Raw genomic sequence first — 17,988 nt, 5'->3', positions numbered from 1 at the left:
AACTTTACAAATGACCTCTGAATATTTTCCTGTGTATGAATCTACGGTTTTGTATGAATTCATGCAAGCAGTAATAAAGGCAGAAGTACTACATATTAACCAAGTTACATATCTGTGGGACATATCGTTTGGTCTGGATTATCAGGTTTAGGAGAAAAGGATGAGGAGAAGCAGAAGAAAAGAAACTTTAAAGAAATCAATAGGATTCCACGCACAGTGTTCTTGGCCCATTAATATTCTCACTCTTTCGAACTGTACATGCATTCCTTATGGTGTAATGCTAGTTCCAGATTGTGACACCATTCTACTGCTGTAGATTCTCACACACTACAAATCACCTATCCAGGTCTAATCATCTGGACACCCTAAAGATTTCATTTCCAGGAAAGAGAATATGTTTTGAATAACCTCACCTGGAGATTGTAGATTTGTTCATTTGAGCTGTTACAGTAACTATAAAGACTGCCGACCTTTCCCATGACTCATTTATAACTTGCTCACGCTGAACATCCTACAGTATTAACACTCCGTCCTGCTCCCCATTGAGACCGGTTTTTCTAAAGGTTACTTCTTTATGTTGTCTCTGGGAAATTTTCTTGCCCCATCACATCTGGTGCGCTCAGAGGGATATAAATCTACTTATGGATTTAAGTAAAACTAATGGATGATTGCGTATTGTTTAAAAAAGTCACACAAATCAAATTTAATTTAATAAATTTATATAAGCCTAAGTATAAGTATATATAAATAAAGTGAGAACAATTGTTTATTTTGTGGACATAAAATAGATTTATATTTCTAATTGGCAATTTTCCACTCGGTTACACACTGAAACAATTCGCAAGTAGGTTGCTGTATAACCTATCCAGCACATCATATTTAACATAACATCATGCTGAGCAAGGTTAAAAAGTTGTACAATTAGATAAGTCTTTAGTCTCAAAATTCAAATTTGTCTCTTGGTTTAAAAAAAAAATGCTTTTTATTTGCGCTGCCTGCTGCCGGGGGGGGGGTTTGCACAGCCTTACCCAATTGCTTCCACTTTCTGGAAAATATGTTGTTTTTGTTTACTATTGTTTAGCATTATTATTAGTTGTATTTGTTAAAAGACCACAAAATTAATGACAGTTGATTATTCAGAATCATAAAACACTCAGAGGCAAAACGGAGAAAAAAGTGCCACAAAGTCTTAAATATTTAAGTAGACTTTTTTTTATCCTTTGACTACCATTGAATATTTTCTCATATTTACATATTAAAAATGTACATGCTTCATGCTTTTATGATTTAAAAAGCACCAAATGAGTTATAAGAGCAAACAGAAATCAAAGGTTCAGAGAATTAACGTTATATCACGTTACATAAAAATATTATGCCCATTATTTTGTAGGCTACCTTTGTGCCGCCTGAGCAGCTCTGGGCATGCAGCTCACCTGGTGGGCTATGATGCAATTGGTGTTCTGGTGTCATTCTATTATGGCCTGCATTGGCTTTTTTTGTGAGATCAGACTGAACGAATTGGTTATTGATCCTGGCAGGAATGGGTAAGCGCTGGGTGCTTATGATCCTGTCACCAATTTACTTGTTTATAATTGATAATTATTGTTAATTTGTTTATGTTATCGCTGATAGGTGTACTGTATATCTCTACACTAAATGCAGGAATCTTGTTTACATTTAGAAGAAGGAGCAGGAGTAGCTCAGTGGTTAAGACAAACGGAGTACTGACCCTTGAGCAAGGAGCTCAAGTCTCAACTGCTCAGACTTACAATGAGTCACTCTGGACATACCAATCTGTCAAATGCTTTAAAAGCAAATAGAGAAGTGAAACTTATTACCACTACGGTATAAAACAACTATGCATCACTATGAACACGCTTTCCTTCCTACCCTGACATACCCTCGCACTAGAATAAGGTAAATCTAGACTCTAGAATCTTTTTAAATTGTTCCTAAGTGAAACCTGTACACTCCCCAGAAAAAGTAGAACGTTTTTGTCAGCTGAAGTATTTGTTAACAGCTTTCATCTGCAGTTAGCAGTTTACATAGACTCATTGTAAACATTTTCATGGCAATATTGTGTTTGCAAGTCATTATTATAAATATTCAACTGAATACTTTAATTAATTAATTAATAATAATAATTAGCGTTATTTTGTCTTTTTTCTATGGCAAAATAGCTGTACAACGTACACCTTTAATAAACGAAAACCTGGAGAATTTTAATGACAAGCATTAATTATTTTGGATTTTCTAATATCAATACAAAAGCACCAGTTATACATAAAGATATACACAAGATTTACATACATAGCTCTCGGTTTTAAATAATAATTCAGTGGTAAATAAAGTGCTAAAGTGTCTTTTAATTTGTCATGCCCAGTCACTCTTAATGTCCAGTTAGTGATCATGAATACACAATATTTCTAAGATATTTATGTTTATGATGAAAGTATGTAAACTGACTGCAGGCAGACAGTACTCATATTCTGTTTCTACAGTGGCATTTCTTTAGTTATAAATTATTTTGCATTCTAATTTATGGGTTTGTCTTGGCTCACTTTCCTTTATTTTTTAAGTTACTGTCCAAGTGAACCAGCATAAGAATATGCTTTTGACAAAGACTCCAAAGCACTTATAAGTCGTTCTACAACTCCAGTTTAAAAAAAAAGCTGGGACATTATGAAAAATGGTAATAAAAAACAAAAAGTAGTCATCTACTATACCTTGTAATATACTGATAACACCACACCACTAAATTGTTTCATGATTTATCATGTAAATTAAATTGTTTAATGAAAATTTGCACTCAGTTGGCTGAAAAATCCTTTAAAAAGTTTGGACAGGGATAATGTAAGACTAATAACAATGTAAAAAGTAGAAATGACAAGGTGATGAAAAATAACTGCTATTTACAGCGCAATACAAGAAGTTTCAAACAAGGGCCTAGTACTTTTAGACCAAGGCAAGGGAAGGGCTCGCTGGTTTGCCAATAGATGCACCAGTTCTTTCAGAATAACATTTGCCAAAGTTAGTACACAATATCATCAGGAAATTCAAGGAAATCTTTATGCATAAAAGACAAGGGCCAAAAACCAATTCGGAATCCGTGTGAGCTCCGATCCCTCAGACGTCACCATCTTAAAAACCCATCGTGTTTCTCTAGTTGATATGATGTGGGCTAGGGAACACCGCAGAAAACCTTTGTCCATTAACACCATTTATCACAGCATTTACAGAAGCAACTAAAGGCTCAAGTAAGACATGCATCAATACTGTCCAAATGAGCATACTGTCCAGATTTTTCTAGGCTGTGTCTAGACAGATGGTGGCATACTTGTAAACAAGTCAACATTTCAAATAGTTTCTGGAACCAACAGCAGTTGTGTTCCCCAGGCCAAAGAGTAAAAAGGACCATCTAAGCTGTTATCAGTTTCAGGTCCAAATCCCAACATCTGTCATGGTGTGGTGTCAGTGCCCATGTCATGGGTAAACTATATGTCTGTAAGAGCACCATTTATGCAGAAATATATGTACATTTGTAAGCAAATATGCTGCCATGGAAAAGAAACGCCAGCTAACTAAACGTGACCAACTGGTGTCTTCAGTGTCCAAATGCTTGAAAAGTGTTAACAAATTATGTTACTCATTGCTATAAACTTAAATGTGTTGTTGCAATAATGTGTTGTTTTCAATATAGTACAGGGTAAATAGACTTAACAGATGACTCCTTTTTGTTTTTATTACCGTTTTCCATACTGTCCCAACTTTTGGGGGGAATTGAGGTTGTTGTTAATGGTTTCAGCTCAGTGCTATAAACATAATTAAAATTTAAAACTAAAAAAATTTAAATTGAAAAAGCTATTTAAACTCGACAAAAAATAAACATGGAATATAAAATCCATGCAAATTACATAATCTGAAGTAAGTAAGGCAAAGTTTACATTAGTTGGTCTTCTTATGCATAGTTCAGGGAGCATTAGTAGGATACAAATGTTGTCCCTTATTAACTCTTCCCAGATTTACTGGACTGGAACATTAAATCTCTTGTGTAAATGCCTCTAAAAAACTATTTACAGATAAATTAATTTATATCCAGTTTGATAAATCATGCCGATTGTTACTACCTTCAGGCAGCAGTGTGTGTAGCAGTGGTGCAGTAGGTTGTCTGATGGTTGGCTGAGGCTACTGACAGTGTGGATGAGCTCTGTGCCATACATTGGTACAGAATGCTCCAGATTCACTCTCTCTACTTGCATACGAAGTGCAGGCAGTGGCCTCACTGGATGGAACTGTGTGGTAGTCAACTGCACAGCCGAAACCTGGTAGAAACACAAAGCGCAGAATATACCAATACATCTGCTAAGAATGTTTGCACAAGTGTGTGTACATACTAATATTGTACCTTCTTGCCCAATACAGCAGGAAGTAGTATATGCAACAGGTTGAATTCTGCCATGGTGACAGTAATGGTGGCCTTCAGCAGTGTCACGCAGGTCAGCCGTGTTGGGACAAATTCCTCCAAGCCTTTCTCATCCTCTAGTGGAATCTCCTTGTTCTCCTCCGCCATATCTGTCCATCCATGAGACAGAGGTATACAAAAAGAGAGATGGAAGGACTGAGAAAAGGAGACAGGATGCAGCTGCTGTTTCCATAAATGAAGACAAAATGATGTAAATCCTGTGCTCAGCTGACAGCTGTGCAACAGTTACCTGGCTTCAGTGTGCAGTAGGGCTCATACTCGTGGTCCATGGCACAGGCCACCATCTTCAAGATGCGATGCACAGCACTGCTATTTAGCAGGAGATCCAGGGGGCCTATTACTAACCGTTTTATTGATGTTTCCTGCACCGACTGATTACAGTCCCCCTTACCCATCTGAGAGAAATCCTGCTGCCCTGTTTACACAAGTATACAAAGTATTTGGGAAGTTGTTAAATGTAAGTCACAGAACATGGGTATCATGAAAAGCAAATAAATTAAAATAATAAAAAAAACAATAGCATTTATGATGCTGTAATCTTACCTTTATAAAACATTAGTAACTAGGCTTTGGGGAATTTTGGGGGAACATTAAAACAATAGATATAGTTTAGGACAATATATGGCTTAGACTTCTTTTTGCCAATTTCGTTTTACATTTCTAGTTTTTGAAACATGCATTTAGAACTAAAAAGACCTAAATGCATTTTTATGGCCCTACTTGTGTTTAATTGTATTATGCATTTTTATATCCATTGCCAAATTTGTGCAGGTTAATAACCATTTGTCTCTTTGGGCTTTTTCCATGATCAACAAATATTTTGCTTCCCTGACACAATCCATATGGGTATAGCATATAATGATAAACAACTCTTTAAGGTTTAAAAGATTTAATTACATTAGAGTGTCAGACTAATAGAGCACCACTCCTCTGGCCCTTACACTTATTCTGTCTGTCACTATGTTAATTCCATAGTGTCCTCATTTTTCTTTACAGCTGACCTTTATTCCAAGCTGTCTTTATAGGTCAAATTCCACCTGTTGTTCTATCTATAATAAAGCAAGTAGCTGCGAGTATGAGACATAAGTTGGGTTTTAGAGTGTGGAGTTAAAGGGTTCAAATTACAAGTTGAGAATAAAATGGCAGTGAGCAACAGCACTTCCTCTTCCCCACTGATCTGAGCCAGATTAGTGCTAATATCAAACATATGCCCATTCACTGAGACTTGGAGAGGCCAGCTAAGGAAATTTAGCCAGGATTTAGTGGATTAGGGGCCTTTTGTCTGCTTCTCGCCTCTTAGCATGAGCGTAACTGAGAAATGAAGTCAGCACAGAGCACAGCCGCGTTTTGGGTTTCATTTTTGCAGAACTGACAAAAGTCACAGAGTGGAGCGTGGGACAAGCCCTGCATCACCCCATAACACATTCCTACAGGAAAGTATTTCTTAGACACTACACTGGAAGAGGCCGAGATTGACAAGTGTCTGGACTTTAAAAATAACCCTATTCTTTAAACAAAAAATAATTAATAATAGTGGAAATATCTTTAAGATGAACAAACTCTCCTGTGTGATTATTATTAATAATTCAATATTATTCAAATTTGATCTGTGTTTTTTTCTTTAAAAATGGTTTATATACACACACACATATATACACACTGTATATATATAAAAATAATATTATTATGAAACAAGGGATTGCAAACCATAGCTTTCTATTTAATGCTATTTGGGATTCAACACTGAAACAGAGAATCTGATATTCTAAAGTGGAATAAATGGAAACATGAAGTAAATCTCATAAATTTCCTGTCCAACATCTCTGTGGTTTATTCTCCTGATTTAAAACTGCTTTCACCGCTGTGAATTACAATAACTCTTAGTTGCTAACTCTTGGTCGCCAGCTCAATTCTAGCACAAGAATAAGTTGTTGGCAGAAAAAATATCAGATAAAAAAAAATAATAATAATAATTGTAATTGGGCTGGGCCATCAGGCCAACAAATGTAATATTGTTTAATTATACAATATTATATTATTCATTCATCCAGTCACTCTTCTATAACTGCTATAACACTTCATCCGGGGAGCCTGAAGCCTGTCCCAATTAGCGTAATCTGCATGCTTTTGGACTTTGGGAGGAAACCCACCAAGCACAAGGAGAACATGCAAACTCCATGTGCGCAGACACGAAGAAGGTATTTAACCCCAACCCTGGAGGTGCCAGACGACAGTGCTAAAAATTAAGCCATCTATTACGCAATATTTTATGTCATGTAAGATTACATTATACATTTTATTTTGTTCAATTTCCCCAAATAGCCCTTGACAAAATAAGAATGAATTGAGCTCAATTACATGGCTGAAACACGAAGCCGTCACAAGGATGCAACCAACTTTAACAGGAAACACAGCAAGCAAACATACAAAACTACTACCAAACTTATTCAAAATATGGTACAATGCCATTGTGAGAATGTGTCAATTATAGAATATCAGCAGAGAGCAATTCTTTCTGATTTAATATCTTGATAAGACCAATTGGACAAAAAGAAAAAGGGATAGAGAAAGAGATGAAGGATGACTCGGCATTAGGTAAGTAAATGTGTAGGGCAGTACCTTGTCCACTCTCTGTCTCCATTGTGTAGAGGTAATCTAGATAAAAGGCACCGAAACGCTGTAACCCTGCTGCTTCAGTGTAGGTCTCCTACCATAAGAACAGTGTTTATTGCAGATTACACAGAAACACTAAACACATAACAGGAAGCCAAATACAGTGCTTGTTTAACAACACAATTAGCAGGTGAAGCACCTTCTGTCTCTCAAGATCAGGTAAAATGAGCTAATTAGCTAACATGATGTTGGTTTTTGCAATCAAAATGTTAAAAAACATTTAATTTAACTTTTTTTTTATTGTAGCCAAACATGGAGAGATGTCCAGCATAGTGCAAGATATAAGCTAACATCAGCGTTATTCGCAGATTGTCCTGCTGGAAAAAAAATGTTGGTCCCACTAAGTGCAAATCTAATAGGATGCTGTGGTGGCCATGCTGGATAAATGTACCATCAATTTTAAATAAGTCACCAACAGTGTTCCTAGCAAGGCATCCCAACACCATCACACCTTGTACTCCATGCTTTACAGTGGGAACCACACATTCAGGAACACTGATTCAGAAACCAACTGACATGAGTGTGCCAAGCTCTCAACAAAGCCAAATTTACTGTAGCTACTTTGGACAATCTAAAATATAAAACATATTCTGGGTCGTTAACCTTTTTTTTGTTTACTTTATAATTACATACATGTTCTTTCATTGTTTGGATGTCTTTAATATTAATGTGCAATGTTGAAAATAATAAAAATGACATGTGAGTATAGAATAATACTGTACTACTGTATTGAAAAATTTAGAAGTCCCAGAACATATATGCATACATATACATTTTATATAAACATGAAACAAAAAAACTAAATCCAATTAAAAACAGTATAGTGATTATTCACTAAGAGTAAACAGTGCTTAAAATTTTGTATTAACTTTCTATTCCTTTTAGTTTTTGAGTGCTTACATTCAGTACTTTTTATTGGTGGACTTTTCATGGTCATTTGGCAAAGTATTTAGTCAATGGGAAAGTTCGCTCAGTCAAGGCCAAACATTCACACAGTTTCAGGTTTTCCACAATACTACACATAATACTGTAGTTTATGTTATCATATATTTCTTTTGGCAATTTAATTAGGGCATCTACTAATTGTCTAGATTATTGTCATGGGTCTTTTCCTCTGGATACCATCAGAAAATTAAAAAAATTAAAAATAAAAAAAAAAAGATAAAAAAAAAAAAGATACCTTGTGGAGGTTGCCATCAAGTATGAATTCAGCACGAACATCGTTGTTTTCTGGGCTGCGACTGTCAAATAGTGAATTGGTCAGGTAGGTAATTCCTTTGGAGCTTAGATTCTCTCCACAGTAGAAAAACACAGGATCCTGAAACACAAACATGGTGACAATTCACATACACAGACAAACATACAAATCATAATTAGAACTAGTTTTAACTACTGTAATATCCTAGGAACTTTCTTCATGTAATTATTTATTGTATATGGATTTGTTTATGCATGTAACTTTACGCATGTGTGTACACACATATACATAAAATAGAAGTGTGTATGGTGCATACAGTTTGTATTGTTGATAAGAGTTTATGGAAAGTTGAGAGTGCGAGTAAAAATGAATAAATTAGCAGGGCATTAGACCCAGTGTGTCTATGTGTCCACGCTCTCGCACACAAACACGCACGCTTTCGCACAAAAAAACGCATGCTCTCTCGCACACACACATAGCATTACCTCTTCGTTTCCGCCAGTCTTTTTCTCAAAGTCCCACACTCCCATGAAACCTTTCAGACACAGCGCCCTGCAGCCTACTACCCCAATCTGACAATCAAAAAATTCCTCTCCCATCATCAATGCCTAAAGGAAAGTAAGAGAAAAAATTTATTACATTAATCTACAAAGTTACATGAATTACACAGATTAAAACTAAAGACCATAGATTTGTCTTTTACCTCCACGGTGATACCTTCCTGTTCCACACACAGTACCTCCTGTGACTTCACTTTCTGAGGGCTATAATAACTGCTCTCAGAACTGCTCTCGGTCAGCTAAAAAAAAGACGGAGAATTAAAACCAGTGAGTAACACTAAAACATAGCAGTTAACTGTTAATAATCAGCTTACAGGTCTGAGATTCAGATCATCATTACCAACACACAAGGGCACATCAAATGCTTTTCATCTAGCTCTAATGCAAAGAGCTCAAGAGATTTAAACAAAATCCCCACTGAAAAGGCCAGCACAGTTTGACTACAACATGATCACACACACTGCCCATCCAAAATAAGAGTAGCACACTATAAAATTTGGCTTGACTGGCTTTAGCTTTGAATAAGGTGCAAAATGTGGTGACCAACTCATGTTAAACTTGAATAATTCTTTTGATTGTGTAAAGCTGCTTTGTGACAATGACAATTGTTAAAAGCGCTATACAAATAAAATTGAATTGAAAATTTAATGTGTGAAAATCGTTTCCCATGCTCTCAGTACCACCCTTTCACAATTTAAGCTCTGGAATATGACTATGACATCAGGGGAGGAAAACTCCATTCATGTTATAACCTGGTCAGTCAGTACATTTAGTTTGTCAAATAGCTTATGGTTTTATTTCCAAATAACATTGCTGAGTCTAGACCTGACCAAGCAAAGCAACCCCTTACAACACTCGTTTCCTATGCTTCCCTTCTTACTCCGATATGCCCATCTGACTAGAGCAGGGCCAATCCGGATTGATAAGACAACATGACCTTTTTTAATTGCGCCAAAGTATAATCTTTTTTTCTGATTAGGAAATTCTCTCACTTTCTTTATTGAACATATTGATTTTTTCGATCAACACATCGATTTTTCATGATGCAATATCACCAAGCGTTTAAGTAATGTCAGATCACAGTCTTTTATGATTTGTTTTTCCAATAACATTTACTCAGCCAAGTTGACGCTTTAGCATTATCCTTTCAGATAATAATAATAATAATGTGTTGAATGGTTCTTAGCCCAATTCCAATATTTCTGATGTTCACTTGATGTAGACCAATAATCTGACTCTCCCAAAGCGATTACTTAATTACTTAAGCATGCTTCTATATTAAAACACTTGTATATCAAAGCGAATTTCTCCATAAGAAATAATCGAGACTCTAATAATACGTTCCACAAAACAAAAATGTTTATATAAAAATAAGTCATACAAAATTTAAAGTATAAATAAGACAAATGAACCTGCACTCTACCTTTGTGTAGGAAGACTCCCTCCCTCCCACCTCTCATCTTACACAGTAGCCCCCTCCCTCCTCTCAAATAAACTGGATCTTTAACAAGGCACTTCTCTAAAGACACTTGCCTTTGCTTTACATGCACAATGTCACAATGTTATAATAAACAGTTCACGTGCGCGCAGATGTTGACTATACGAGTGACGCACGCGCACTGAGACTGAGCATTGGAGATGATTACACATAATTGCCACAACTAACATGCAGTAATGTTGGTTATGTTGAAGGTACCATTAACATATCTGTGTCATAAAAAGAGGAAGAAAGCTACTAAAGAGAAGCCATATCAAGACATTTGAATTTGCTGGGACCTTGATATTGTTTGCATTAGTTCTTTATTTGCTGTTTACAGTTATAATTTAATTATAAATCTTAGTGTCTCCCACCTTGAAAGTGATTGAGGCTTTGGTGCAGTAGAACCCTACAGAGACTATGGGTTCCCTGAGAGAGGACTGTAGTGGGCTAGGACCCCCAGTGTTTTCCATCTCAGCATAATACCCCTCCTCTTCCTCAGTGTTGATGATGGCTGGGACAAAGGACCAGGCCCACGATACCCATCCCTGATCATCGTTTTCAGTTTGCATGCCCAGATCAGGAGATGAATATTGACCAGGTACATTTGGATCCATTTCTTCAGTCACAGCTCCTGATGAAGGATTAAAAAAAGGACAGAGCTAAAACTATACTCATGTGGGTGTAATGACGTGCGCAGAGAAGAGAGGAGAGAGAGAATAACATCACATTGGCATGTTAAATCTTTCTAAAGATATCCCTGCTGAAAAACATAGTAAAAAGTACATGTATTACATTGTAAAAGTACACCGATCAGCCACAACATTAACAGTGATTTTCAATTATAAACCAGTAACCTGAAGACAGGATTATGGCCACCCAAGACTCACTGCCACTGGGAACCAAAGACTAGCATTTCTGGACCAATCCAGCACAATCGCTGAAATAAAAAGTCAATGCTGGCTCCAGTGGAAAGGCACCAGAATACCCAGTGCACTCCACTCATGGAGACTCCGACCGGGCCTCAGCATCCAAAAGATCTGCTACCAATATCATGGTGCCCAAGGAGCCAAACCAGCTCAGGTGGAACAAGGTAAGCCTTCACAATACTGGGCATAATGTTTTGCATTGTAATGTTATGACTGATCAGTGTATGTAAAAGAAGAATGAATTAAAACGGTCTTTAAGATGTGAACATGTAACAAGGATATTTTTGTTAAATTCACTAACCTGGAATATTAACTACAACTTCAGCAGTAGAGGTACTCTCTTCTCTCTCTCCATCTTTCTGAGCTCTAATCTCCCCATAATATAGAGCCACTGTGAGCTCTAGCAGCCGCACAAACATGGGAAGCTGTTGGTCTGTCAAAGACAGCTTTAAGCTCTCAACCATTGTGTGTATCTGAAAAACAACAATGTGCACAGTTTTGAAAATATATATAAAACTTCACACAACTACATGCTTACATATAAACATACACAAACCACACAACAATTAAAATTAGCTTAGTTTTTCCTTAACAGAAGGAAGAGATGGGGACATGTTAACTGTCCCCTTTCATAGTAGTCATGGCATTTAACACATCACAATGTCCGCATTGCACTCTAGGATTGGCTCCTATTTCACAGCCGCAGCAACCTAATCAATTACAAAGCAAGTCAAATTCAAGTGACCTAATATAAGGCCAAGGGCGAGATTTTTACAAAAAATTGGTTTTAGGTTTATTGGTTTTTTTTCGTTCTTCTGCATCTCAATGCTAGATTGAGCCTAATGCTGTTAATTGCACTTTTAAAAACTTAATTGGTTTTAATAGAAACCAAAAATAAAAGCCTGTCACTGCTGAGCAGTCTTAATCAGCTGTTTCTTCAGTTATTTTTTCCTTTGTCCACTACAGCTTCAGCAATAATTGTCTGGTGGGTACATCTGATCTACTCTGTATAAGATAGCAACGGTCTAATTCACTTTATACTCATCAATCCATCTAGGAACCTCTGAAGTCCAACCAGGGACCGTGGATGATCATTGTATTTATTCCCATTTCATAAGACCGTGGTAGGACCTTGCACATTCACAACCCATACATGTCTTTAGATTGTGTAAGAAAACCCACCAAGCAGGGGGGGACATGCAGGCTCCATGCACATGGGCCCAACACGGGAATCGAACCCAGGACCTGGAGGTACAAGACAACAGTGCTAACCACTAAGCCACCACGCCGCCCCACTTTAAACATCAGTGGTCTAATCAACCCTAGATAAAATATCACTGGTTTGATCTACTTTGTATAAGATATCAGAGGTCTAAAATACACTATATAAGACATCATAGACGCGATCTTCTATATACAACATAAGTGGGTTAATGCTAATCGTTTATTAATTTGTAAACCTCCTGTTCCGTAATTAGATGGTTTCCCTTTCACACGGGTCTCATCTCGCCCTGTCAGAGCCTCTGTTCCCAGATTAAAACCAAAGTGCTATAACGACATGATACTCCTGCCCTGAATCGGTTGTGTGAATAGGGCTAAAGTCTAGTGCCAACAGTTCCTGCTAAGGATGCAAAAAGAAGAGGGGGAAAAGGATAGAGTGATAAAAGAGAGAGGCATCTTACTTTGATTATGGCTGGGATTTTATAATTGATGTTGTGGTAGGTGAAGTGGAGTCGGGTTCTGAAGGAACACTTGTAGAGCAAGGGGTCCTGATAAAACTCAATTTTCCCACTGGCATTGCGTTTATCCAAACACACTGTGCAGTCTGCAAAATTTATCACCTTCCTCAGAACAAACTTAGGAGCTGCAGAAAGAAGAAGAGTAAGGGTATGGGATCAGGAAGGTCAAGAAAAAGCAGCAAAAAAGTGCAGCAGTAAATCAGACTGTGTGTATGTGTGTGGGCAGGGGGAGGGGGTGTATGGGATGAGAGGGATGGTAAAAGTTCTCTCTACTGCTTTAAAATCGAACTGAGTCAATCCTCAAAGCAATGATGCCTCACAGAAAAAAAAAAAAAAAACTTATTACATTTAACATTCGTTCTAAATGCCAGTTTTTGACAATTAGGAATCACTTATCCCCCTCACAGCATGTACAGAAGTGGTATAGGGGTCATTATAAACTCTCTATAATGGCATTATACGCAACCAGGCAGCATTCGGTAAACTCACAGGAGATGTCCATGAAAGCTCTGTCCCACTCCTCATCCACTGTATAGCACTCTGCTGATGTGATGTTGACAGACAGCACTATGTCATCCTCCACGTACTTCAAAATCAGGTTATTGATTACGACATTTAAGTTATTTATTACGCGGCGGATCAAACTCTGTACGTAGCCTGCAGAGTCAGAGAAAGAAAGGGGGGGAGAGAGAGAGAGAGAGAACACAAGAAAAAATAATGAACTACATATTATTTACAATACTATTATTTATGAAAATGTAATTTGCAAAAATGCATTTAAATAAATTAATAAAGTTAACGCAAGCTTCTTAATTCTTGTAACCAAACACGGAAAGTGGAATTTATCAGAAAACATGAGAAGCTTGACCCAACCCCAAAGTAAAAAAATATTTCTTCTTTTGTTATATTAGATTTTCTTACAATTCTTAAGAAGGATGCTATACTGCCTGCCAATGTGTGAAACACACCACCTGTAGAATTATAGAGGTATGGCAAGATTTCAACACCCCAAATGCAAACATATAGAAATAAAATACAACTTACAAAATTATTTTAGGGTCAGTGTGGCGATACATGAATTGCCACATAGAATTGCAATGCTTTGCAATGCATCGCTTAATCGATTTTTTTGCTCCATTTCTAAAAGCTAGTATCTCATTTTGAGTCTAGCTGATTATATTTTGTTGTTTGCTTTGGATTTACTATTGCTGCTATGAATTTATCAGCATTTAGAAAAAAAACATTAACCACGACCAGTTTACCAAAAGACTATTATTTCCTGGTGCTTGCAAAGCTGCTGTAAAACTACTTCAGTAGAACATGGCAAAATGCTATAGCATTTGAATTTCTGCAAACTTGCTACAGCATAACACACCCCTGTGTACAAAGCAATGTACCTTAGGCTTTCATGTGTAACATAAATGTCTGAATAGGTTAATCCCCACCGGAAAACTTCAAGATATAGTAAAAACCCCTCTCATAGGAATAGAGGTTATTATAACAGCAAAATTATACAGGCACATTCAAGTTTTACAGTCGGCTGCAAAACTCTCAGTTAATGGGTGCATGGGACATAGAGAAGCAATGTGTATGAAAGAGGTGCCTGGTGTGATGTATCCCATTTAAGCCCACACAAGCAGCTTCTTCTAAACACAATTACCTTATTTGCTTAACTGCATTACTGAACAAGGTAAGACCCTACATTGGCCAAACAAACGCTTAAGATGTCTGTGTAGGCTTACAGATCTTCTTTTACTTATAATAAATTTTATTGAAAGACAAAAAGAAAATGTAAGCTTTCAATCCTGGACAACCCTACAGAGAGGCCTAAACTGTATAAACAAGTCCCACAACAAATCCAGACACAGTGTTGTTTTGTGTTTGTCTAACAAGCGTCTGTCTGATAAGAGCTATCACTCTGGCCCTAAAGACGCCACTCACCTGGGGGTAAGTCAGGGTCAGGGGTACTCTGCTGGATCCGTCGAGGTTTAGGCACACTTTTCTCAGAGGCACTCCAACTGGATGCACTGCTCTCATTGTCATCCTTGTAACACACAACAAATATTTGTACTTAAGAATTTCCACAAGCGTAAGAGAGGAAAGTGAAATAAAGAGAGCGGCAGGTGAGAGGACAAAGAGGGGACTATGAGTGGGGTAATGGGCATGCTGAACAGCCACTCCTCATTTTATAGCCCCTTCCAGGTTGTATAAATAAACTTTAAATCCAGGGTCAGATAGCGTGTGTGTTGGAATGCTAATACACGACAGGAAAAACAAGATGCAAAGGTGCTGTGTAAAAGCTGTAACAAACAGCAATAAAAGCCACTCAAGTAATTCACTCTTAGAGTTAAGTATGAGACAAAGATAGCAACTATAACTACACAAAAATGTCTGATAAGCAGGAGCTAGGCAGCACTATTAAAAAAAAAAATAAAAAAAACACACACAAAAATAAATAAATAAAGCCAATATAGATGCTAACTTTATTTTGCTGACTGTTGAGTTAATTCAATGAAATTTTTGGACAATTATTTAATTGTTTCCATAATCAAGTTTACTGTCTTTTTTTAAGCACCTATATTTCTTTAGTAGTTTTCTTTCTATTAATTATTGATTTATATATATTCTTTGAAAGTTGTGCTATTGATTGTTTAAACATTGCAGGTTGCAAGATTACGCTAATACACCAACCACCCGCAAAAAAAAAAAAAAAGAAGAAGCAGTCATACTCATGTAAATCACGAGTATTTAGACCATCTAATATGTTTGTAAGATCGAATAGTTTGCACCCTGATGCCAAATACATCACACTTTCAGAGGTTTTGTGACGTCCAGGTCTCGATAACAGGGTGGTGGTTTTCAATTTATGGCTGATGACAAGCATGCATGTTTGTTTGTTTGTTCATTCAACTAACTTATACGAACCAATATAATATTAGGTTATAGAGATAATGTAAGGGATTTAAAAGGTAGTGAAAAAATAAATAAAATGAAATAAAAATAATTATTATATTATAACATGGCCTTCACCAGAAGAACTAAATTTTGTTTAGGTTTAGATGCACTTTTGCTAGCTTTAAATGTTTGGTTAAAAAATTTCAGGAATTACTTGTTATTTTACACTAGGGAGGGTACCAGGGTACATAGGGGACAAGGCAATATATATCCCGTTTATTTTCTACACAGTGCACTAATGCACTAAGTCAAAGCCACATATTCTGTTTTAGTAATCAGAATATGATAAAATAAAAGACAAAGACAGGGTTTCAATCAGTGTGTAAAATATGAAAATGAAAAAATATGTAAAATAAACAATTCATATAAAAACAGGTCTATTTATGAGAATGCTCCTTCAGTTGTTCTCAACAATAAAACATAACATTAACAACAGGCCTACTGGCTCTATCAAAGTAGTCAAGTTTTTTACTTAACTTAATTACATAATTCCATATTTGTTATTTCATAGTTTTGAAATCTCAAATAAATAATAACTAAACAATAAATTACAAAAAATAATGAATTAGCAGGTGTGCGCAAACGTTTGACTGGTACTGTAATTGATGTGTGTGTGTGTCTGTGTGTGTGTGTGTGTGTATATATATATATATATATATATATATATATATATATATATATGTTAAGCTGATCCTGATAACTTGTTGGATGCAGTGTTTGCCATACATTTATGTATTCGTGACAGCCTGCCACAACATCCACACTGACTGGCAAATATTGATTTTCTATTAAAGTTGATTAAATCTTATTTCCTTGTAGAGCTGCAAGCAGCACATTGATTGGCTTAGTCCCTCATTGCTCAGATCGTGTTCTCTCAAACACTTTCACAGTGGACAAGTCTGTGAAATGCCGCTCCTCTCAGTGCAAACCATAAATAAAACCACACCCCTAGGTTCAATAACAAGAGCGCTGGAAAATATACTTGAGTTTGTATTGTTGAACGGTGTGTTTGGGTGAAGGGTTTTTAGAAGAAACGTAGTAGTAAAAAAGTGGCTCACTTAGGTGAAAAAGTCAATTTTCAGACAGGATCATACAAAACCCTTTTTTTAATAATAGTTAATGCTCTTCATCTCCCCATTCATACTTAGTTTTTTGATAAATATGCATACAAATTTATATTTTTATCAGATAAGAAGTAACATTTGCTAAAACAATTTCGTGCCTTTTTATATAGTGTCCGTAATTTAAATCTTTCAATAATCTTAAATGTAATTCAGATGAAACTTGGAAGACATAAACCTGAAAAAGTGTATTATTCTACTGTAAATGCACATGGATTTGACATGGCTACAGACACCACATATGGTTTTTGCTCTTTAAGCGTTTACCTAAACAACAATTTTTACAGGTCATATGCTTCTAAAAGCTTACATCAATTTTAGTATTAATGTTCAAATAAATATGAATAATTAGCAATATATAAGATATAAAATCATCAGCTGAAATTAGCACCTTGAAATTTTTGGGAACGCAAGATCACTTACATGTTACAAAAACTTCACATGCAGCTTCTTTGGCACACACATATTCCATAGTATACGTATAACATAAAAAAAAGTTAATAAAACCCAATATCATCAATACTGTGTTTTGGCCGTATATTGAAGGGGAAAAAATATGTTGTTGGTGTTCCATAAAGACTAGCTGTGTCAGTGAACATAGAGAAATAATTATTGGTTAATAAGTTGTGGTTATGTACAGGATGCGTTAAAGTGAAAATGTTATGTAATAAGTCTATGTTAAGTGACTGTAAAATATTATTATAATATTATTTATTATATTCATTTACTTTAATAAATTATGCAGTAAATCAAAGAACATATTCATTTACAAAGTTAATTTATTTATTAATATTTATTAAATCATTCTTTACTTATTAATGAATTATTACATTAATTTCTGCTGTTCAAAACA

General features: G+C 36.0%; 1 protein-coding gene across 1 annotated transcript in view; it reads right to left on the bottom strand.

Annotated features, from left to right (window-relative positions):
- The window catches only part of LOC128514032 (intermembrane lipid transfer protein VPS13B-like), a 107,892-nt gene that overhangs the window by 83,517 nt on the left and 6,387 nt on the right, over positions 1 to 17,988 (bottom strand). Inside the window, exons 4-15 of the mRNA XM_053487671.1 lie at positions 15,001 to 15,103; positions 13,549 to 13,716; positions 13,003 to 13,184; positions 11,622 to 11,793; positions 10,766 to 11,025; positions 9,058 to 9,153; positions 8,840 to 8,962; positions 8,337 to 8,474; positions 7,103 to 7,190; positions 4,713 to 4,898; positions 4,406 to 4,572; positions 4,128 to 4,322 (exon numbers count right to left, since the gene is read on the bottom strand). Of these exons, the coding sequence (XP_053343646.1) occupies positions 4,128 to 4,322; positions 4,406 to 4,572; positions 4,713 to 4,898; positions 7,103 to 7,190; positions 8,337 to 8,474; positions 8,840 to 8,962; positions 9,058 to 9,153; positions 10,766 to 11,025; positions 11,622 to 11,793; positions 13,003 to 13,184; positions 13,549 to 13,716; positions 15,001 to 15,103 (1,878 nt within the window). The remainder of the gene's footprint in view (positions 1 to 4,127; positions 4,323 to 4,405; positions 4,573 to 4,712; positions 4,899 to 7,102; positions 7,191 to 8,336; positions 8,475 to 8,839; positions 8,963 to 9,057; positions 9,154 to 10,765; positions 11,026 to 11,621; positions 11,794 to 13,002; positions 13,185 to 13,548; positions 13,717 to 15,000; positions 15,104 to 17,988) is intronic.

The sequence above is a fragment of the Clarias gariepinus genome, chromosome 26 (genome assembly GCF_024256425.1).
Source record: "Clarias gariepinus isolate MV-2021 ecotype Netherlands chromosome 26, CGAR_prim_01v2, whole genome shotgun sequence".
Lineage (NCBI taxonomy): Eukaryota > Metazoa > Chordata > Actinopteri > Siluriformes > Clariidae > Clarias > Clarias gariepinus.
Note: the sequence above shows the minus strand (reverse complement) of the source record. Positions and strands in the feature narration are given on the sequence as shown.